The sequence below is a fragment of the Akebia trifoliata genome, chromosome 1, assembly GCF_017979445.1.
Source record: "Akebia trifoliata isolate Shusen 1 chromosome 1, ASM1797944v1, whole genome shotgun sequence".
Classification (NCBI taxonomy): Eukaryota; Viridiplantae; Streptophyta; class Magnoliopsida; order Ranunculales; family Lardizabalaceae; genus Akebia; species Akebia trifoliata.
The window spans coordinates 1,206,971-1,231,084 of record NC_141375.1 but is presented as its reverse complement, the minus strand read 5'-3'; the positions used below and the strand labels follow the sequence as shown (position 1 = coordinate 1,231,084).

At 33.2% G+C, this 24,114-nt stretch overlaps 2 protein-coding genes across 2 annotated transcripts; one reads left to right on the top strand and one right to left on the bottom strand.

The window, feature by feature from the left end:
• Positions 1-6,434: 6,434 nt before the first annotated feature.
• Positions 6,435-10,185, top strand: LOC147410281 (uncharacterized). Its single transcript, XM_086439069.1, has 4 exons — positions 6,435-6,600; positions 7,330-7,446; positions 8,691-8,810; positions 9,945-10,185. Exons 1-4 carry the CDS (start codon positions 6,499-6,501, stop codon positions 10,068-10,070), a joined length of 465 nt encoding a protein of 154 aa, XP_086295195.1. The 5' UTR covers positions 6,435-6,498; the 3' UTR covers positions 10,071-10,185.
• An 8,115-nt stretch (positions 10,186-18,300) lies between these two features.
• On the bottom strand, positions 18,301-20,800 carry LOC147410280 (Dormancy/auxin associated family protein). The gene is made up of 3 exons (XM_086444575.1): positions 20,429-20,800; positions 20,209-20,307; positions 18,301-18,759 (listed from the first exon to the last, which is right to left on the bottom strand). The coding sequence occupies exons 1-3, from the start codon at positions 20,677-20,679 to the stop codon at positions 18,732-18,734; spliced, it is 378 nt and encodes a 125-aa protein (XP_086300701.1). The 5' UTR covers positions 20,680-20,800; the 3' UTR covers positions 18,301-18,731.
• Between the last annotated feature and the right edge of the window lie 3,314 nt (positions 20,801-24,114).

Genomic DNA, 24,114 nt, shown 5'->3' with positions numbered 1-24,114 from the left:
ATATTTTAATTGTCTATCCAATTCGATCTGATTTGATCAGATTAATAAATATGTGAATCGAATCCAATCCGTTTCATTTCATGCATAACCCGAAATTGATCCCATCTAATTTGAACAAATATATTTTCATCGAGATATGAGTGGTAAGCATCTATGGTTTTGTGCACACAAATGTCCCCAACGATGTCAATTCCAATATTACTCCAGCACAACCCTAAATGGCCTATGAGCAAAGCAGATGTCACACTCTTATCTTTAGCCTAGAATAGAGTTAAGCATCCACCAAAACAAGACTCAACTTTTTTTGTTTTTGATTTTTTTTTCAAAATTATTAGAATTTTGTCATTTACAAGATTCAGTTAGGATCCACTCCAAGGTATGTTAAATAACAAATTAACCTCATCAAATTGAATTTTTATGAAGTGGATCCTCATTCCAAGGTTTGGTGGGAAACAAATTTCACGGTTCCCTTGGAGTCGTTAGAACTCCAAGAGAGTTTTTGTAATAAAAATGCAACAGTTAGGTCTGTATCCTATTGATTAATATGAACTGTGAGAGAGAGAGAGAGAGATTGACCTAATCGATCATCCTCCGTCAACTGCTTTTTCGACATATTGGTGGTGGCATGCAAGGGAGGAAATAGTCAATTAGTGAAGATAATAGACAACCTTGCTTAGTTGTTAGGTGGAGAAGTTAAGACTGACAAACCTAATAGACTAACAAGTATCAGTAGCATGGGAGGAAAAAAAAAAGAAGGAAAACTAAAAGGTTAAAAATATGTTTTTTTTTTAAAATACTTTTATATTAATAATAAATAAATATTAAAATAAATTTTAGATCAGATCTTTTTCGAGGCAAATTGGGGCGCATTCGAATACAAATTTTTCATGTTTTTTTAGATCGAATCGATTTGAACATCAGGTATATTTCGGATCATGGCTAACCCTATTTCCATCAAGCTATAGTTTCTTAAGACCCACTTTATTTTATTTATTATTTACTTCATCTAACTTTACTATTTCATATTTTACCCTTTTAATCTCAATTCTTTTAATAATAATATCTCTCTAACTTCTTTTTTTTCACTTTCACCCCCTTAATCTGAGAGAAGATAGTCGTGCCGTAAGTATGGGTGAACTCTAATATGGGAAATGTTCAGCACCCTAAGTTTTACCACACACTTTAACAAACGTTTTTTGTCTTACATGGGTTAGAAGTTTTGGAATGAGCTGATTTTTGGTGAGGATGATCTTTATGATTAGAAGATCATCCTCCCCAAAAATCAGCCCATTCTGAAATGTTTAGCCCCATGTTTACACGTTGAAAAATCGTGGACCGTCCATTTTTTGTAAATCAATTTTGATGGGGTTAGAAGTTTTGGAATGAGCTGATTTTTGGTGAGGATGATCTCCTCACCATAGAGATCATCCTCACCAAAAATCAGCTCATTCCGAAACTTCTAACCCATGTAAGACAAAACGCGTTTGTTAAAGTGTGTGGTAAAACTAAGGGTGGCGAACGGGACCCCTCTAATATATATATAGGGTTGGGTTTCATAGACAAAGTGTTTTGTCCTATATGGGCTCAAAGTTTCAGAATGACCTGATTTTTTGTGAGAATGATATCTATGACGAGAAAATTATCCTCACAAAAAATCAACTTATTTTGAAATTTCTAACCCTAATTTATAAGTTAAAGAATCGTGGATGGTCAATTTTTTAATCTCTTTTCATGGGGTTAAAAGTTTCAGAACGGGCTGATTTTTTTTATGAAGATGATCTCCACAAACATAAACCACTTTTGATAGACTTAAAAAAATTAGATTGCCTGATATTTTGTGAGAGTGATTTCCTCACCACAAAGATCATCTTCACAAAAAATCAATTCAATATAAAACTTTTAATCCATAGAGGACAACATTGCCTGCCACACACCACGCTATATACATATGATTTGTTTATGTTTTGAGAGGTAAATGCAAGGGTGTTTTGGTAATGATAAAAGAAAAGGGCACGTAGGTCATTTTCCATTAGTCTAGGAGAGTAGTCCTATATCTAAAGGACAATGTCACCCTTTTTAAAGAAACATAATGACTTTGGTCTTCTCTAATAGACTAATGTGAAATTACCCAAATACTCTCGTCTTTTATTATAATAAAAAAAACCTCTTGATTTCTATCCCCGAATACAGTCATCTTTTAGATCTTATATAAAATCTTTTAGACTGGTCTTCAATCTTATCGATTAGTCGAACCTAAAGAACATGATAGAAATTCTGAAGTAGAAAATATTGAGACTTTTTGATAATAAAAAAATTATTTCTAATCTTCTATGGGGATTAAAGCAAGGTGCTATAATTGATTGAAGATGAAAAATATTTCTCTCTACCAATCACATGTGATTTAAATTTGTTCGCCAATTTTATTTTTGTAAATCTCTCTCTCTTTTATTTATTTATTTATTTATGTGTAATGATTTTGTAACTCAACCAAGTAGAATAACTTAAAAACTCAATTGACATGTACTTGCAAGGCACCCTATAGAAAAATCTAGGATTCTTGCATCTGCCACATCAAAGATTTTTGAGTTACCTGTAGGTTGAGCTACAAAATCAGCACTCTTTTTTCTTATTTTGTTTTGTTTTTGTTTTTTTTTTTGTTTTTTTTTTTTGAAGTTAAGATAGAATTTTGTCCTCTACAACCAGTACATTAGGAAAATGTTCTTGGATGCCAGGTGAGGTCAAGCACCTTTAGTAAGATTTGAATTAGTAAGTCTAGTCTTACACTATCCAAAACTTTTGATAGGAGTTTAAGAAAAAAAAGGGTAATTGGAGTTGTAAAGTAAGACATTTTTTATAGGGCAATTGTTTTCCAATAAACACGTGATACACTGTATTTTGACATAAGAACATAACACCGTTCTGAAACACGACTCGGTAATGTGGGTATTTGTGGTTAGAAACGACAAGAAAATAGTCTTTTGATGGTAGTAAAAAGTTTATCACCATTGAAACAAAAAGGTTTCTCAAGCCGAATTTGGGAAAATAGTTGGAGAGTCGTGCGGTTGAAGAGAACGCAATCTGTGATTAATTGCAAAAATACAACTCGGATTTCTGATTTCCTGAAAAAACAAACAAATATAAAATTAAAATTCTTTTTATGGTTCTCAAATGAGGCAGTTGAGTGACAGAGAAGAAGGTGCTTACCTCTGTTGTTCATATTTGTACATTTTTCTGAGAATCCAAATCCAAAAGGAATAAAAGGAATTTTTCTATTTGTCGGATAATCCAAAGCAATGCCCTCTTTCAATTACCCTACAAATCATTAGAGAAAATACATGAAAGAAACCCCTTAGAGAAAAACTAAAATAAATAACATAAAAAAAAGGCTAACCTTACTAAAACGTAACTCTATTACCTGAGCAACAACAAAAATACCAAGAATATGAGATTCTTATCACAAGAATATACCTTAAAAAAGATCAATAGGTTGTTCTTGATTATTTGTCTATTTGTTTTAAATATTGTTGTCTAGAGATGGAGAGAATGGTTTCAAGGATGCCCCTTTAAATTTTACTATATATATTTTTAAATTTTTTTAATTCACTCTATTATTTTTCATCTCTTACCCCTTCCATCTGGGACTGACGACGGATTAGTTCGGTACTGAATCAATATCACTCTAATACCGATCTAAAATGTTTTAATTGTCCACCTGATCCGATCCAATTATATCAAATTAATGAATATGTGAACCAAATCCAATCCGTTTCATTTCATGCATAACCCAAAATTAATCCAATCTGATTCGAACACATGTCTTATCTTTTATAAAATCATAGATTTTTTCATTGAGATACGAATGATAAGCTTCTATGGTTTTGTGCACACCAATGTGTCAAACAATGCCAATTCCAATGTCACTCCAGCACAACCCTTAATAGCCTATGAGAAAAGCAGATGGCACACTCTTACCTTAACCTAGGATAGAGCTAAGCATCCACCAAAACAAGACTCATCTTTTTTTTCTTTCTTTTCTTTTCAAAATTGTTAGAATTTTGTCATTTACAAGATTAGTTTAGGGTCGGCTCCAAGGTATGTTAAATAACAAATTAACCACATCAAATTGAATTTTTATGAAGTGGATCTTCATTCCAAGGTTTGCAGGGTAACATACTTGATAGAATAAGATTTAATGGGAAATAAATTTCATAGTTCCCTTGGAGTCGTCAGAGCTTCAAGGGAGTTTTTGTAATAAAAAATGCAACAATTAGGTATGTACCCTATTGGTTAATATGAACTTAGAGAGCGAGAGAAAGAAATTGACCTAATCGGTCATCCTCCATCAATTGCTTTTCCAACGTATTGGTGGTGGCGTGCAACAGAGGAAAGATTCAATTAGTAAAGACAATAGACAACCTTGCTTAGTTGCTTGGTGGAGAAGGTAGACAAACAAACCTAATAGACTAATAAGTATCACTAGCATGGGAGAAAAAGAAGGAAAACTAGAAGGTTAAAAATATGTTTTCTTTTTCTATACTTTTATATTAATAATAAATAAATACTAAAATAAATTTCGGATCGAATATTTTTTAGGGCAGATTGAGATACGTTCGAATTCAATATGAAAATCCAATTTTTCATATTTTTTCAGATCGGATCGATTCAAACATTGAGTATATTACGAATTAGTACCAGTCCTACTTCCATCAAGCTATAGTTTTTTGGGACCCATTTTATTTAATTTATTTTTTACCTCTTCTAACTTTACTATTTCATATTTTACCCCTTTAATCTCAATTATTATAATAATATCCCTTCAACTTTATTTTTTTCGCTTTCACCCCCTTAATCCAAGAGAAGATGGTCGTGCTGTAGACACAGGTGAACTCTAGTATATATATAGGATTAGGTTCCATAGGCAAACTTCTAGACAAAATGTTTTGTTTTATATGGGTTAAAAGTTTCATAATGGTTTGATTTTTTGTGAGGATGATATCTACAACAAAGAAATTATCCTCACAAAAAATCAACTCATTCTGAAATTTCTAATCTTAATTTATAAGTTGAAGAATCGTGGATCGTTATTTTTTTACCGTTAGTTTGTAACTATTTTTCATGGGGTTGAAAGTTTCAGAATGGGCTAATTCTTTTGTGAGGATGGTCTCTACAAACATAAACCACTTTTGATGGATTTAAAAGTTTTAGATTGCCTGATATTTTGTGAGGGTGATCTCCTCATCACAAAGATCATCCTCACAAAAAATCAACTCAATATGAAAAGTAGTGATTGTTCTTGTTCTATGGACGTAGGCACACTACCGAACCACGTAAATCCTTATGTTTTGTGCGATTGTGTTATCTTTACTATTGCAATTTTTTCACAAAATTAACATAAAAACTGAGATTTAAAGCCTTGTGCACATGTTGGATTGTCAGATTATAGAATCTGATATCCAAAATTCAGATTAATCATATTTAGGTACCCTACTTTAGATATTGATTTTATAATCTAGAATTACAATCTTGTCTGCTAATTGAGTTTCTACGGTTATGATTCAAAAAGTTATATACCTAAGAGTAAAAACATCACTTTAGCATAAAAAACATTGTAAATAGATTTTCAAAATGACAAGAAACGGATCCTACGTTGCCTTTGATTTTAGTTGATTTCTCCTTGTGATTATGTAGGAAAATTGACAATGAGAGGCAACGATTACAATTGAAGTCGGCAAATTAAAATAAAGAGAGAACACAGACACAAAATTTATATGATTCGGGAAGATTGCTTAGGCAACGTGCGTAATGAAATACTTTCACTATTTTTGTGAAAAACAATGTTATAATTCATCAATCTCACTTCTTATAGAGATAAAACTAAAATTCTCCCTCATAGAAATCCTAATACGAGTTGGCTATGAATTTATAGTCGGTACAAAAGATGAAATTCCTTTAGGAAAAAAATAACACAATTGAAACAAAAGTCACGAATTTTTTAGGCTCAGGAGCTTTGCCCCTGGATCCCAAAGCAAGGGGTGCACTCCTGATGACAACCCATTTCGTCGATATAATACCACCAACAAAATACAAGGCACAAACAAATATGTCGAAATTATTTTTGGAATCGAAAACCAAACATAAATTTGGATTCTAGAATCCAAACCAAACACCCCCTAGACACCATATCTTGCCTGGCATGTCCTAGGAAACTTGAGCATTTTTTGACAGTAGTTGTAAGTCATGAGCAAACCAAGGGAACTCCAAAGAAATTTATATGAAGTCCATTACATTACAAGGACATACCAACAATACTCATTGTGTAGACCGCCCCAATTAATAGGCTCAAAACACACCTAACTTTGGTATTCACAACCCCATTTGAACTATAGTATTCAAGAGTTCTCTACATATAGAGGTAGCAATGTCTCTAATTGAAAAAGAGCTGAGCTTTGGGAAATTGACTCTCATCTTTGCTCTTGAAGGTCTAGAGATAATACTATCATGGCTGCCTTCCTTTCAACCATTCCATCTCCCTTGGCCACCCTCCCTACCATTTCCAAGACTAGAAGCACAATTTGCCAATACAACACTACCCCAACCATTGTAAGTAATTGATTCAATTTATTACTAAAATGTTTGTACCAAGATTGTTATAACCATAGTCTTAAAACCATCGATTCGTCTAGAAAATTATCTGTCTCAACTCGAGTTGATTGGATTTCAAGGTATCTAACCCCAAAACTCGATGGAATCAACTTGTCCAGTCAACTCAGCAATATTAAACTTGAAAATTTGCCAAGTTGAGTTAGACACCAACTGAGTTTTTCAGTTATATATAATATTTTTGTGGAGAACAAAAGATAAAATTTTGTATTTATTTTAAATATTACTTTTGGAAATTTAATATATTTTTATTTGACTCAATCAAATCAACTCGCAAGTTGTTGACTTAACTTGACTCAATAGTGAGTCAAGTCAAGTTTTAAAACTATTTTATAATAGTAAAACTTCATATTTTAATATATAAAGCAATGGCTTTTAATATTTCTAATGGCTATTATAACATTTTTTCACATATTTTTAGCATAATATTTTGATAGTTCTTAAAACTAATGGCAGTTACAAAGATGTTTTAACAATCTTAAATTTAAAATCTACATTTAGAAAAAAAATATTTCTTTTCGATTTTTCAGACATGATATTTAGAAGAATAACAACAAAGCCTTATTCCAAAGATTTGGATTTCAATACCATTATAAAGTTCCCTTTTGAACCTTCGTGGCGCCTCATAGTAATAAAGTTATTTGATTAAGTGAAATTTAAAATTTGCAGGGAACTAACTTGGTCGGCGGATTAAGAGTAGTGCCCAAGATCCAGTTCACTAAAGCAGCAAAAAGATCATCATTTCGCTTACCCAATTGTTTCAAGACCACGATTTCATGCTCTATCGTAAGAAATTTTGCACCCTAACCTCTACCACTGTTTTATTTACTTTAAATTAGACTCAAAGATCATCATCATCATCTTCATCATTTAATTATAATCCAAAATATAAAGGGCATTTTTTCTTGGGTGAAAATATTGTGCCCAAAAGTGCAGAACTTTAGACATCGGCTCATGTTTGATCTTTAAACATCGTTTTGGAAAAACCGATGTCGAAAAATTGCCTTTTACACACACATTTTCATCCAAAGATTAGACATCACTTTTTTCTTATAGACGTCGTTGAAAAAGTAATGTCCAAAGTCTGTTCTCTAGTAGTTATAATGATTACATATGGGCTTGTTCTATTTGTGGAGTTGTATTTCTAAGCTTCAATTATCAGAAATTCGACTTTCGAAATTGGCCATAAGAGTTAATTACGACACCCGTATTTGGTTTTTGGTGAGAATTTATCTTGGAGTTGCCTAGAATTCTGACTCCGTACCTTGTTAATTTAGATTGTGCTTGGATTGGATGGTTTAGATCTTTCAATAGGCTTCATGCCCACCAAGATCGAGTGGTGTAGATCTTTCAGTAGACTTTGAGCCCACTAAGATTGAGCGATGTAGATCTATAGGCCATTAATATGATTTCTATAAAGGTTGGATTCGAGGTCATTTTCATTATATTCAGATATACCGGAACAATGATGTTATCAATAATGACGGTGATTATCATCGTTTGATTTTTTATATTGGTGTCTATGGTGAAATATCAACTCTTACTTAATGTGAAGGTAACTATAACATATCTCACCTCAATTATCACAATATGAATTATGAAAAGTTGGAGAGTTACAACTTTTGGAACTAAAATTTACACTCATCACAACATAAAGATTTTATCTCCATCAATCATCAAACCTTAAAAAAAACACAACATAGGGTTGAAGACGATAGGTTTTGATTAAAAAAATCAATGATTTTTGTTATGAGATCAAAGATGAGGGCATTTGGTCATTTTATATCATTCTCTTGTAAAAGACCAAAGTCAAGGGGTTTGTCATCAATTTGAAATCAAGGAAGTATCTCTAATTTTCACCAAAAGCTGTAGAAGGTTACCAACCCTGCTCTAGAAGCCCCTTGCTTTAGTGGTATTTTTTGTTTTTGGTTTTGGGAGTGGTGTATAGTAATAATATATTGGTGTGGTAATATAATAGACCTTTTTTTTACTATCAACAGTTACTAAGCTTACTAATACATCTTTCACAGGCTCAACCAGAGACTCTACAAACTGTCCAAATCACAATTGCGAACCAATTATCCATCGAAGAGAGCACTGTGACTCCACAAACCAAGTTTGTCGATTTGGGTGCTGATTCACTCGACACGGTAATTTCTCTTGTTTACTATTTTTCTTTTCTCTTAGAGAAGATTTGGGTTTTACCGGAGTGAAATGGAGTTTAGAGGTGAAATATCCCTCGAGTTACGTGGGTAAGGCCTTGTATTATTTTTTATGCACACAAATGATCGAAAGAGTACAATATACAAGATTTGTTCATAAGGTTCGTTTCTAATCCAGACTACATTTCAGGTTTCGAAGAGTCATTCCACTATTCTTGAAATTTATATAAGATCTATAATTCATGAGAATTAGAGAGAGAGGAGGGAAAATTGCCTAACAAAAAAAAATAAAATCCTCAAAGAAGTTTGTCTCATGTCTTATTTATGGGAAAAATGAAAGTAAAATGACTTCATTACTACTCTTCCATTTACTGGGTTTTTCCACCTCATCTATGATTAGTCCACGTGATATGCACATGAACCCATTCATGTTGCACCATCTACATGGAGAAACAAGATTCATTCAACCGACCATAAATCTTGGGTATAAGACTTTGTTGTTATATTATATTTCTTTGAGTCGTGCTGGAGTGACCTCAAGATTGTACCTAACATCGCATGTCAAGATGTGCGATATGAGGTACAATCATGAGGTCACTTCAATTTATTCTTTTTCTTATAGTATACAGAGGAAATCATATTCAAACATATAAATTCTCAAAACTAAAGTTAGTACATTATTTTGATAGTTTTTATATACTATAAAATCCAATCCAATCTGCTCAAAAGAGCCTTTTGTTAAAGTCTCCACCCCAAAATCTTGTTTTTGCTATTTGTTTTGATTAATTATCGACAAATTTGGACTTGATTGTCACCGCACGAAAAATTTCTATATGATTCAGCATTTGTCTTGTGTTCCTCTACTGTTGATTTAAAACTAAGATGACTTATAGCTCCACAACAATTTTCTATTATAACACTCTAATTATATTAAAAATATGGGTGCCTTATTATTACTATTGGAGTGTTATAATAAAAAGTTGGTGTGATAATATAAACTCTATAAATCGCAATTTTTGACATAGTGACTCTCAATAACACTTAGTTCTAAATTTCTCTTAAAAAAAATTCCCCTTTACTTCGCTCGATACTAACTAATAACATCAAAATGAATCAAATCAGGTCGAGATTATGATGGCTTTGGAAGAAAAGTTTGGAGTTTCGATTGGAGAAGGAGGAGCAGAGAACATCGCAACCGTTCAAGACGCTGCCGATCTGATCGAGAAAGTCAAGGCTGAAGCTGCTTAGGTTGTCAACCTCAATGGGCAAATAGGAGGGAATTGCCCCTGATTTTCATAATTTAGAAGATATTTTCATGATAAAATGCACTAAATTCATATTTAGTGTATCTTAAAGTGTGTGATTTTTGAACAAATTGCAATGTCTTATGGTTTTTGAGACTATCAAATAATTTAATCTAATAAATTATTTTTTCTTTCTTAATATAAAAATAGTAGAATACAATTCTATAATAAGAGAAGAACGAAGCGGTTTTTTCCCCTTTTGGGGGGCCATGTGGCACTCTCTGAGCCCACTAACCCAATGATATTAGGTCCACCCCTTTGTTGGACCCACACAACAAAAATAAGCCTGTTGGTAATTTCTAGCCATTGGATTCAAACTTTTTTTTTTTTTTTTTCCATTATGATTTAATTGCTATATGAATAGATCCATGATGCAATTCAGGCCAATTATGAAACACTAATAATTTCTTGACTAATTTAGATAGAAAACGAAAAAGACCTTAATAAGCCTCATCCACCGTCAAAAAGACCTCAAGATGCGTAAAAATACATCATGATGTGTTGCTGATCTCGAGGAATTATTTTACAAATCTTGAGGTCTTTTTGACGGTGGATAAGACTTAGTAAGACCAATGCTAGTCGGATTCGTTATGAAATGCTTTGATCCAACAGCTAAAAATCATCGATATTCTGAATATTGTGTGTAGGTCTACAAAGAGTCGGCCAATCGTTTGCCATTAAACATTACTCGCAAAAGAAGAAGAAGAGGTAGTACAAAAGATTTTGAAATGATTCATACTTGTTGCCTTCCCACATGATCTCAAAATGATCTCACTTTAAAAATAAAAAATAAAAACCCTAATGGATCCATTCGATGACCTTTTATGTACAAATTCACGTGTGCGACAATGCCATTGATAAGACATAGTTTGATCGTAGGGCATTTATTAGGTCCGATACAATTTTTAGTAGAATTTCTTACCTGTAAAAATAAGAGAATAATTTTTAGCAAAAGAAAATTAAGAAATACTAATTGTTTTCATTCATAAGACAACATTTTTGAATTTTGAAAATAGATTTTTTATTTAATTAATTAACTAGTTTTTTTTTCCTCAATTTTTTTGAATTAGTTACTTTTGTATATTAAAACAATTATTGAATAATGTTACCTACAATCGACTGTGTCACAAGAAAGATTAAGTGGATTAGACATATTATCTATTGAAATGATATATTAGTAAAACTTGAATATAAAAACTTAATTAGTAATTTTGCATTGTAAAAATGAGAAAAATTAATTTTAAATGATTTTTTTTATTATTTAATAGATAATTAATATTATTTATATTAATCTATAAGAAAAGCCTCATTTTGAAGTTTCACCTTAGGCCTCAACTTATATCAAGTAGGCCCTGCATGAATTTATACCTTTAATACACCAATGTGATGGATACCATTTAAAGGTAAGATTAAAAATATTACTCAACACAATATATTTTATTTTATTTTATATATTTATAAATATTATTGGATTAGGTTATGCTATAAGTCGTCGTCTAAATGATTCGACAATGGGCATCCACTATCCTAGAACGCTAGAATTTGACTTTTAAAACATCAACTTGAAGACGGAACTAATCTGTTTTCGATGTTGGACAAAAAAAAATGTAAAAAGAATTGAACCAATTTTAAGGCACAAATCCTAGATCTGAGGTCCAAAAATATAGGTTCCACATTGGTCAAAAAATATTTTAAAAGTTCATACTTAATAGAATAGACAATCTTGGTTAACCCTGATTTTTATAAGGCCAAAAGGCCCTAAGAACATCTCCAATGGCAAGCCCACCAGGGCTGTGCCTCAATGGTAAAACCAACAAATAGAGCCGTGAACAGTGATTTGGATCCTCAAGGTTTCAAAATGAAACCCTGATTCAAGCTTGGTTTGGGGGTTTCATCTCTAAAAAGTTGAGTTTTGAAGGCTGATTGGAGATGCTCTTACAACTTGTGGAACATGAAATTGGTGGCTAGGGGGATTGGGTTCGTGAGAGGCTTTACTTGCTCACAACTTGGTGTTTAGGGAGGTTGGGTGCCCCGACGATGTTCTTGAGATACAATCAGAGAATTTTGGGATTTTAATACTTAACATGCCTGAAAATTTAGGATGCAAATTACAAGATGGGCTTAGGAGTCGCTCAAGTTCAACTCCAATTGTCTTCTAAACAGTTACTAAACTTATTTGGTGTCAACTATAAGGATATCGTAACCAATTAATTATATACTTGTTTGATCTATTAAAATATATAGTAAAAAGAATTTATCAATTTTAGATGAAGATGTGGTCGAGCGGAACTTTAAAAAAAATCAAATATTTATTGAAATTTATTAATATTTATATACAAATTTATTGAATGTTTGAACCATTAGTCTTTGATGATCTTCTCACCAAAAAAAAAAAATCAACATCACTCATAATGACTTCTTAGATGTTGGATGCAAGAAATTTATTATTTGTATTATTATTATTATTGATAATGATTTCTAGTTTCAATGATTTAAGTTTTCTTGGTTAATCGATCAAGGTCTAAAAGTCATCAAATATCCTATATGATGTGTACAAATTGAATGGTGAGTTTTACTTCCTCATTTGCTTGCCACGTGCACTGGGATCCCTTGCATACTTTTAATAATAAAATATGTAGCTCCAAAAGATTGGAATGTAGGAACAAGTTTCGTTTATTGGCTCCCAATCTTTGAGATAAGACTTTGGTGATGATAATGATGATGATGACGACAAAATGAAATATTGCACTAAAAAAAGTAATTATTTTTCTGTAAAACTATTATCTTAACAATGACCACTATGTAGCAAGGTGACCAGACGAACGTTATATGGTCCAACAAAAATTTACAAATTAACAGTGAAAATCAACTCACAATTCTTCAAATTGTAAATCACTTTTGATGGGGTTAGAAGTTTCTGAATTGACTGATGATCTTCTCACCATAGAGATCATCCTATATATATATATAATCCGAAATTTCTAATCCATGTAGGACAAAACGTTGGATGTCTAACACTTCTAACCCCATCAAAAGTGATTTATAAGAAATGGGTGGTCAACGATTCTTTAACTAGTAAAATGGTGTTAGAAGTTTCGAAATGGGCTAGTTTTTTACAAGAATGAGATCTATGCCATACACTTTAGAGGGTCGATATGTCATTTTGCTTATATGACAATCCACATGGGCCTCATGACCATTAGTAAAAACCTTATTAAGGCAGTCAAGCTAACGACACTCAAAAAATAAAAGAGTAATGCTAAAATGACTTCCTACGACACTCAACACTGAGCTGGCGTGGAGATGTACACAGAACCATGGACACTTTCCTCGATATACAAGTTTAAAGTATTTATGGTTCTTTGCAGCTCAGTGTCGCACGTAATGTCCTATCTAGTCACTCTAGCATTGCTCAAAGTAAAATCAAAAGTTTGTATTTATAGGTAATCTTTTCCATAAAATTTTTAAAAAAAATATTACCAAAATGGAGACATTCTTTTTTACAAGTGTTTTAAAAATTGGCCACTGATTTATGCAAAAGTATTGACCCAAACCATGTGGAATTCAAGAATATTTTTAGAGATATACTAATCCCATATCTCTCTCTCTCTCTCTCTCTCTCTATATATATATATATATAGGAAATGTTCAGCACCCTAAGTTTTACCACACACTTTAACAAACGTTTTTTGTCCTACATGGGTTAGAAGTTTTGGAATGGGCTGATTTTTGGTGAGGATGGTCTTTATGATTAGAAGATCATCCTCCCCAAAAATCAGCCCATTCCGAAAGGTTTAGCCCCATGTTTACACGTTGAAAAATCGTGGACCGTCCATTTTTTGTAAACCATTTTTGATGGGGTTAGAAGTTTTGGAATGAGCTGATTTTTGGTGAGGATGATCTCCAGGAGATTATCCTCACCAAAAATCAGCTCATTCCAAAACTTCTAACCCATGTAAGACAAAACACGTTTGTTAAAGTGTGTGGTAAAGCTTAGGGTGCTGAACGGGACCCTATATATGTATAGGGTCCCGTTCAGCAACAAACATTTTGGCAAAACATTTTTCAAAACATGGGTTAGAGATTTTGGAATGGGCTGATTTTTGGTGAGGATGATATCTACGGTGAGGAGATCATCCTCATCAAAAATCAGCCCATTCCAAAACTTCTAACCCCAGTTTACAAGTTGAAAAATCGTGGACCGTCCATTTTTTGTAAACCATTTTTGATGGGGTTAGAAGTTTTTGAATGGGCTGATTTTTGGTGATGATGATCTCCTCACCGTAGAAATCATCCTCACCAAAAATCAGCCAATTCCAAAACCTCTAACCCATGTTTTGAAAAATGTTTTGCCAAAATATTTGTCAAAATGTTTGTTGCTGAACATTTTTGTCTTACATGGGTTAGAAGTTTTGGAATGGGCTGATTTTGGGTGAGGATGATCTCTATGGTGAGGAGATCATCCTCACCAAAAATCAGCTCATTCCAAAACTTCTAACACCATCAAAAATGGTTTACAAAAAATGGACGGTCCACGATTTTTCAACGTGTAAACATGGGCTAAACATTTCGGAATAGGCTGATTTTTGGGGAGGATGATCTTCTAATCATAGAGATCATCCTCACCAAAAATCAGCCTATTCCAAAACTTCGAACCCATGTAGGACAAAAAACGTTTGTTAAAATGTGTGGTAAAACTTAGGGTGCTAAACATTTCCCATATATATATATATATATTTTACCACACACTTTAACAAACGTTTTTTGTCCTACATGGGTTAGAAGTTTTGGAATGAGCTGATTTTTGGTGAGGATGATCTCTATGATTAGAAGATCATCCTCCCCAAAAATCAGCCCATTCCGAAATGTTTAGCCCCATGTTTACACATTGAAAAATCGTGGACCGTCCTTTTTTTGTAAATCAATTTTGATGGGGTCAGAAGTTTTGGAATGAGCTGATTTTTGGTGAGGATGATCTCCTCACCATAGAGATCATCCTCACCAAAAATCAGCTCATTCCGAAACTTCTAACCCATGTAAGACAAAACGCGTTTGTTAAAGTGTGTGGTAAAACTTAGGGTGCCGAACGGGACCATATATATATATATATATATATATATATATAGGATTAGGATCCGTATACACATAAAGCTACTCATAAAACTATAACGTATTTTGTCTTATATGGACAAAAATGTTTGAAATGGGCTGATTTTTTGTGAGGATGATCTCTATGGTGAGAAGATCATCATTGCTAAAAATCAGTCCATTATGAAACTTCTAGCCCCATGTTTACAAGTTGAAAAATTTTATACCGTCCAATTTTTCTAAATCAATTTTGATGGGGTTAGAAGTTTTGAAATTGAATGATTTTTTGCAAGTATGATCCCCTTACCACAGAGATCATCCTCACAAAAAATCAGTTCATTCCAAACCTTTTTAACCATATAAGACAAAAACATTGTAGCTTTATGAGTAGCAATATATATATATATATGGGGCGGTTCAAGGGCCAATGAGAAAACATATGAAAAAACTTTCGTTTTTCAAAATAAGAGTTAGAGGTTTTGGATTGAGCTGATTTTTTTCAAGGATGGTCACTATGGTGAAAAGATCATTCTCACAAAAAATCAGCTCAATCAGAAACTTCTAAATCCATCAAAAGTGATTTACAAATTAGTGATAAAAATTGGTAAGAAATCGACGATCCACATTCTAAATCACTTTTAATGGGGTTAGAAGTTTCAGATTGGGCTGATGTTTTTTTTTTGGATGATCTTCCCATCATAGAGATCATCCTCACAAAAATCAGCTCAATCCAAAATTTCTAACCCACATTTTAAAATTTTATTAAAAATGAAAGTTTTTACATATGTTTTCTCATATGGCCCTTGAACTTGATATATATATATATGGTCCCGTTCGGCGCACTACAACGTAACAAACAATTTGACAAACATTTTGGAGCCGTCAGATATATAGAGATCGGATGGACGAGATTCACTTAAACACGTTATAACGAATAATTTAAAAATTTTAAGTTAATTACAGTGCCATCCTTCCACTTTCTATTAATTAGTGCCTCCTCCCTCTCTCTTAAAAAAAAACCAGAGAGTGAGAACTCTCTCATTCTCTCTCTCGATGGAACTCAATAGAACCCTCTCTCTTACTCTCTCAAACCCTCTCACCTGAATAAAAATGGTGCTTGGATGGGCAGTAGCTTTGAGGAGATAATTAGTTGCCCAATGAATGGCCACCCTTGCGTTCTATAACTCGCCCTCCATCAACCCACCAAACTCAATCACTCTCCATGAACTCATAGTGGTTGTGAAAGCCATTGGAAACCCATAGTGGTTGTGAAGGCCATTGGAAACCCAAACTTCACATTGTCCCCTACATCATAATACCCTCTTATTTTGAGAGAGAGGGTTTCATTTCGATCAAGAATGAGATCGTAAGAGAGTGAAATCGGACGGACGATTGAGAATGAGAGAGTGAGAGAGAGAGTGAAAGAGGGTTCTATCGTAATCTATCAAGTTCTATCGAGAGCAAGAGGGTTTGAGAGAGAGAGAGTTCATTCGAGAGAGGGTGGACGAGTTCACTCTGTTTTTTTTTTTAAAGAGAGAGGGAGGAGGCACTAATTAATGGAAAGTAGAAGGATGGCGCTGTAATTAATTGAAAACGTATAAGTTATACGTTAAATCGAGGAGATTCAATCTCGTCCGTGAGATCTCCTCATATCCGACGGCTTAAAAATATTTGCCAAAATGTTTGTCAAAATGTTTTGTGCCGAACATTTCCCATATATATATATATGGGTCAGGTTGAAACGACAACCATTTCAACACACATATAGACAACGTGTTTTGTCTTATATGGGCAAAAATGTTTGGAATGGGCTGATTTTTTATGAGGATGATCTCTGTGGTGAGGCGATCATCATTGCCAAAAATCAGCTCATTATGAAACTTCTAGACCGTCCAATTTTTGTAAATCAATTTTGATGGGGTTACAAGTTTTGGAATGGGATGATTTTTTGTCAGGATGATCCCCTCATCACAAAGATCATCCTCACAAAAAATCAGCCCATTCCAAACATTTTTACCCATATAAGACAAACACGTTGTCGCAATGTGTGTCGCAGGAACCGACCCTCTCTCTCTCTCTCTATATATATATAGGGTCCCGTTCGGCACCCTAAGTTTTACCACACACTTTAACAAATGCGTTTTGTCTTACATGGGTTAGAAGTTTCGGAATGAGCTGATTTTTAGTGAGGATGATCTCTATGGTGAGGAGATCATCCTCACCAAAAATCAGCTCATTCCAAAACTTCTAACCCCATCAAAATTGATTTACAAAAAATGGACGGTCCACGATTTTTCAACGTGTAAACATGGGACTAAACATTTCGAAATGGGCTGATTTTTGGGGAGGATGATCATAGAGATCATCCTCACCAAAAATCAGCTCATTCCAAAACTTCTAACCCATGTAAGACAAAAAACGTTTGTTAAAGTGTGGTAAAACTTAGGGTGCTGAACATTTCCCATATATATATATATATATATATAGAGAGAGAGAGAGAGAGAGAGAGAGAGAGAGAGAGAGAGTAAACCCATATCTCTCTCTCTCTTAATCTTTCACTTGAATATTTCCTTTAACTGAAATCATAATAAATTTTTATTAAATATAATCAAACCATCCCAATCGACTTTCTCTTCATTTGTCACATATTGGAGTTAATGATCATTCTGAACATATTTATTTCTAACTTATCTTTCCACTCATCCATCGCAATATCCTCATCATCTTTGTTACTTTGAATTTCTTAACATAATACTTCTTGAGCACCTAAGATTCAACCCCCCAAAACATAATTGGTCGCATGACATGGTACTACAAAAATGCATCTCTACTTTGACCATCGAACTTTGATTTTATGGACAATTGTCTTTCTCAATCTCTCTTATCTTATAATAGACCCAAGACGATGGAAACAATTACTTCTGGATATTTCTAGACCATCCATTGTATCTTTAATGGCTTCATCATCTGATCTCTAATGAAAGTAAAACATGTAGATGAACAACAAGCCAACCTCACTTCACTAACATGAATTAGAATGCATAGCAATATATATATATATATATATATATATATATATATATATATATATATATATATATAGATCTCATTGACCAAACTAGTCATGGATACTTAAGTACACATACAGATTTACAAATCCAAAAAAAACCAAAAATTTACAAAACCAAAAACCAATCTCTGCTCAACATGAGAGAGATCCAATTATATACACACACACAAAAAAAAAAAGAAACACAAAAAAAAAAACCCTCCTCTTCTTTCTCTTCCTCAGTACTCTCTCTCTCCAAGATTCCAAGAGTTCCTTCTTGTTGTTTTGGAGTATGAACCTTTATTATTAACATATAACATATAATAAGTAATATATACATAGATATGATAGATGGGTAGAGCCGTAGAGGGAGAGAGAGATCTTTCAAAGGTTGGGTTTGGTTGGTTCTCTATTTACAACATATATTGGTGCCGATTCTTCACAAAAATCGTCACTTAATTCTTCCTCTCATCGATCCAAAGCACTTATCACAACCCTGCAACACCACCACCCACAAAGAACACATTATTAACAAAGATACATGAATTGGTGAGATTTACTTGTCTTTGTAGCTCTATTATACATCCTATAAATTATCCCATACTTTCTTGTCTACCCAAATGAATGATTATTAGATCTAAGATCATGTGCTTAGGAGCTTCCTATAATTGGACCAATCATTCATATATTATGAGTTCTACGTTCATACATAAGTGGTGGGGTCATGATTTTAAAAATTCGTTTTCACATCTTGTCCATGATCGAGACCGAGTCGTCTCGGATAAGTTTTCTGATAAATCCGAGTCGTCTTTCAACAATGAGAAAAATTAACCATGATTTTAAATCTCGTCCCATACATTTGACTCGTTTATCAGTCTCATCAGTAGTCGATACCCGGACGAGATTTAAAACCATCGGTGGGTTCGATCTCCATCCCATTGCATGGTACTATAATAGTACTTGTAGTATGCAATCTATTGTAACGTAAATAATGACAAAATTTATGGTTGTGGAGAGACATAAATGCCATTAACATGGTGGTTCGTGGACAATAAAGAGATCTATATTATATACTCTACACCTACCTCTAGAGATGGGCATAAAATGGGTCGGATTTTGAATAGTGATCCAAAATCCAAATTTAGTGAGCTTAAATTAAATCCTTGGAATGGATCTGAATAAAAAATGGATTGAATGTAATTTAATATCTTTTGATCACAAATTCATCCATAATAGCATAACATGTCCCTAAATACTATATTTTTAAGTTTCTCAAAATATCCTTTTTTTTACTTTCCTTTAATACAACATGAACTCATATAAAACAATATAATATAACAATTAGTAAAGAGGTCTAAATTATTCGACCAACACAAATTTGGATCCGGTCGATATTGATTTAAGTAGAAATGAAATGATTCGGATGTAATGTTATTTAATAGGATCCAAGTCAAGAATTGGATATGGATTCGAAACCAGTTAAAAATTTTCAGAAAAATCGGATCTGAATGTGGATATACTTGATCCATCAAACAAACTACTCCTAAGAAACGATATTCCCATAGATTCCAAACTAAGAAGCGATTTCCTAGAGATCAGTATTTGGTTTTTTAGGGATTAGTATTGACTTCTAAAGATCTGTTTAATTTTTATAGGAATGTCCTCCCATCGGTACCATTCGATTGATGGAGAACCTCAAAATCCCAAAAACATTACTGATCTCTATGAAATCAGTAATCACTTACGGATCTTTTTCTCTCTCTCGTCTCATCCATTTGAGATGAGAGGATGTTCCCCCATAGATACATCTTTCAGAGAATAATACAGATCACTAGTAATACTGTTTTTTTCCTCCCATATTCAGGTTTATAAACATATATTCCCTTTTACAATAATACCCTCATCTTTATAAAAAAAATACCACTTAAACATCTCCAAAACTAACCAGTCGTAAACAGTTGGGCTTCTGGGCTCTGCGCGTTCTAAAGTTGCTGAAGTCGATTTCCTCCTCACCAGTCTCTTCATTCCTCTCTCGGCGTCCCCTCTGCAAAACATTTCCAAAAAATACAATTTTTTGCAATATTTAGCGAAAAATCCAGAACGTTCTTGAAAGATCCTTTTCAAATAAATAAATCCTAAAATTAAGATTAAAAAAATAAGTCTACGTACGTGAGAAAGGAGAGGAGGGGGTACTGGAATCAGCGGGCGAAGACGGAACGGAATCCAAATCGACCGATAAGTTACGAGAAAGGGAATTAGTTTTGAGGATGGTGATGCTACGAGAGATGGGTACATCGTCAGAGATCGGAGGAGATCGTGTGGCTGGGATTGAACCGTACTTTCTTAGCTTGCCTAGACCCGTTTCGGGTGGAGGGCCAGCGACCGTATCGTCCCAAAGTTTGTCAAGGAGACCCATATCTTTGTGTAACAGTTATAATATCGGAACAAACCTTAATATCGGATGCCCGATACGAACGTTACAAAGAGTAAGCGGAACGAACAGAGTTTTAGATCGGAGATTTTCCTTCATTCAGAAATCTCAGGAGATTTATAGACACAGAAATTGAGTGAGAGAGTAGTTGGGATCATTGATTTTCTTTTGGAGCCGTTAAGTTAGCTAAGCCGCTCTTTTTTTAGCGGGACTTTAATTTCTTTTTTACTCCTTCTTCAATTAGCTAAACTAGAAATAAGGCCATACTTTTTAATTTATTAACAACTCCCCTTTTAATTTTTTTATTTGGGAAAATATTTAATGGATGTAACTATAATAAGTGTGAATCTATAGGAATTATCTGTGGACATGTGATCTATTATGTTTCTTCGGACTCTGACTTTGAAGTGGCCATCCCGTTTTAAAATTTTGATAGAATCCTCTTCTTTAAATTACACGTACCATTTTCAAGGAGGTATTTCAAATATTGATGAAAATGAAAGAGTGTGATATAAATATAAAATTATGTGTTTTATATGAAAAGAGTTTTACCGGAATTCAAAGTTTTTTGTTTTTTTCATTTCTTCAAAGTGATTTATGAAGTTTTACAATCGTAAAATTTTTCTATTGACTTGTCGTAAATCTTACAAACTTGTTCTAAAATCTATGACTTATGAAATACTCATATTCAATGTTTAGAGATTATTATTTAAAAGTATTTTTGGGTACTAAAGAAAGTCATGCATCTTTGAACTTTTGATTGCATCATATTATGAGTCATAGTCCACAACGGTATCATAAATAATACTCAAATGTCCTCTATTTTTTTTTTAATTATTAAGTATCCTTGAAGATAACTAGCAGACTGGACTTGTATTTGGACTTTTTGCCCAATCCATAAACCATAGTTTTGCCCAAGGATTAGTCTCGGGTATGTGCAACGTCCACACATCACACACACCAGATAAGTTAGGGTGTGCCCTTTCGGGTGGCCCTTGAGGAATTAATACTCATATTGCCATTGAGCCAACCCCCCGGATTTCAAATGTCCCACTCTTCAACCTTCAAATAAAAAATCCTTAATGTTTTTTAAAATTATATCAAGATTTTCTTATTAGAGGTTGAAAATGAGAGCATTTAGATTAATTATAATAATCTCTCAAAAAAAGACTGAACTACTCAAAAGGTATATAAAAAAAATTAAGAATTGTGACTATTTTGACTTGATTTTTTTTTACTCGACCTGTATTTGATTGATCTGGCAAGGGCACAAAACCATAGATAGTTTCCTTGGAGACACACAAGAAAAAGATATATGATTCTATGCCCTTGCCACGTAAATTCAAATAAATGAAAACAATTGAGTCAAAACATCATTAGTCATCAAAAAAATTGAAAGTACATAGATATCTCAAAGAATCGTGATAAATTGACTTGAAAAATATGCTTGAAATTTACTTAATTGACATGGCATGTGCATGGATCCATAGATATTTTTCCTTAGGATACTTGAGAAAAAATATCTACGATTTTGTTCAATTAGAGTGAATTTTGAGTGACCTTTTTTCGAGTCAATTTATCAAAATTCTATATTAAATATTTACAAAATCCTAAAGGGATTGTTCTTAAAAAAAAAAAAAAAAAACCATTTCTTTCTATTTTTTCTTTACATTTCATCCGTTCATAATTTCTATAAACGAGTTTAAATCAAATGAAATCAAGCCTAGCCGAATAATTTACCCAAGCCGAACCTGAAGGAGCTGAATGGACCCAACATTATTGGTGCGAGAAATCGGTATCATTGACTGGGTCTACATAAACTGTGCACGTCACAGGATAAGAATGGAATCTGGAACCAATAAAAACTTGCTACGTAGATAGCCCTCACGAGACAATCACGTGACTATCAAGCAGTTTTTGACGCCAAATACCCCTAACGTTGACCGGTTAAATTTTTTTTAACTGTAGTTAAGTCAATTAACTCGGGGAATCTTCCAGATGGAGCACGATAAGATTGGTACTGTTCTACCGTTTTTAACGGTTCCTCATTTAACGGTTATTTTATTTGACCGAAATGACCAAAATAACCCTGATTTTATCTTGTTTAACTTTGGTGATTTAATTGTCGTCGGTCTATATTCTTCACTCCCTTTGTAGACCTCCTATTCTTGCTGTGCTCCTCCTATTTGTTTGATATTGGTCTTACTCCCTATTCTTAGTGTACATCCACCCCTTCCAACTTGACTATATTTATGTCGCTATACCTACTCTTTTTTTTTTATTTATTTATAACGACGGGTATCTGGGCAGCTTGCGCGCATCAGACTAGTCCCTACGTCCCGCAATCAGACTATACCCTATTATGTGGAGCGGTGCGTGGCCACCAAGATTTTTTATGGATAGTGAGATTTAAACTTGAGACCATAGAAAGAGCAGATTCCTTGACCCCAAGTTACTACCATTCAGCCACCCCTTTGGTGGTTCTATACCTACTCTCAATTCTATCCTCAAGAAATGATATTCTTTTTTACCTTTATTTATAACGGATTAAAAAGGAGAATTAAAAAGGGAGATACTTTCCTTACTAACTCAATAAGATTTTAAATCTTACTAAGGGTCGTTTTGTTCAAATGAATTATCACATCAGCAATCCAACATCAAATCCCTCTTAAGTTTCTTTGAAAAATTCAAATCCTAAAAAAAAAAAAAAAAATTCTAAAAAAATTTCTTTTGGGCTTAATCCAAAGTTTTGAAAATAGATAACTATTGAACTTCCACATAACTCCCAAACTTAAAATTTAAACTCAATGGTGAAAAATAATCTTTTCTGAATTTTTTTTTTTTTTAAAGTTCATAGAATTTTTTCCTCTACAACCCTGAAGCATCAGATCTTTTAGATGTTACAAAATGAGTCTAAGGACCCTTAATGAGTTACTAACTTAGTAAGGCTAGGCGAACTCTAATATATATATATATATAGAGAGAGAGAGAGAGAGAGGAGATGGTTTATGGGATAATAATTGCAGCAACATCTATGAAAATGATTTTTTGTAAATCACTTTTGATAGGGTTAGAAGTTTTAAAATTGCCTAATTTTTTGTGAAGATGATATCTATGATGAAGAGATCATCCTCATTAAAAATCAGCTCATTCCAAAACTTCTAACTAAAAATTGTGGATCGTTTATTTTTTTGTAAATCACTTTTGATGGAGTTAGAAGTTTCAGAATGAGTTGATTTTTTGTAAGGATGATCTCCTAATTTTTGGTGAGGATGATCTCTATGATTAAGAGATCATCCTCACAAAAAATCAGCCTATTTAAAAATTTTAAGTCATATAAGACAAAAATCATTGTCACACTTATTGTCCTAGGAACCGCCATCATAAGTATTTGATTTTAATATTAGTAATATTCCTTGA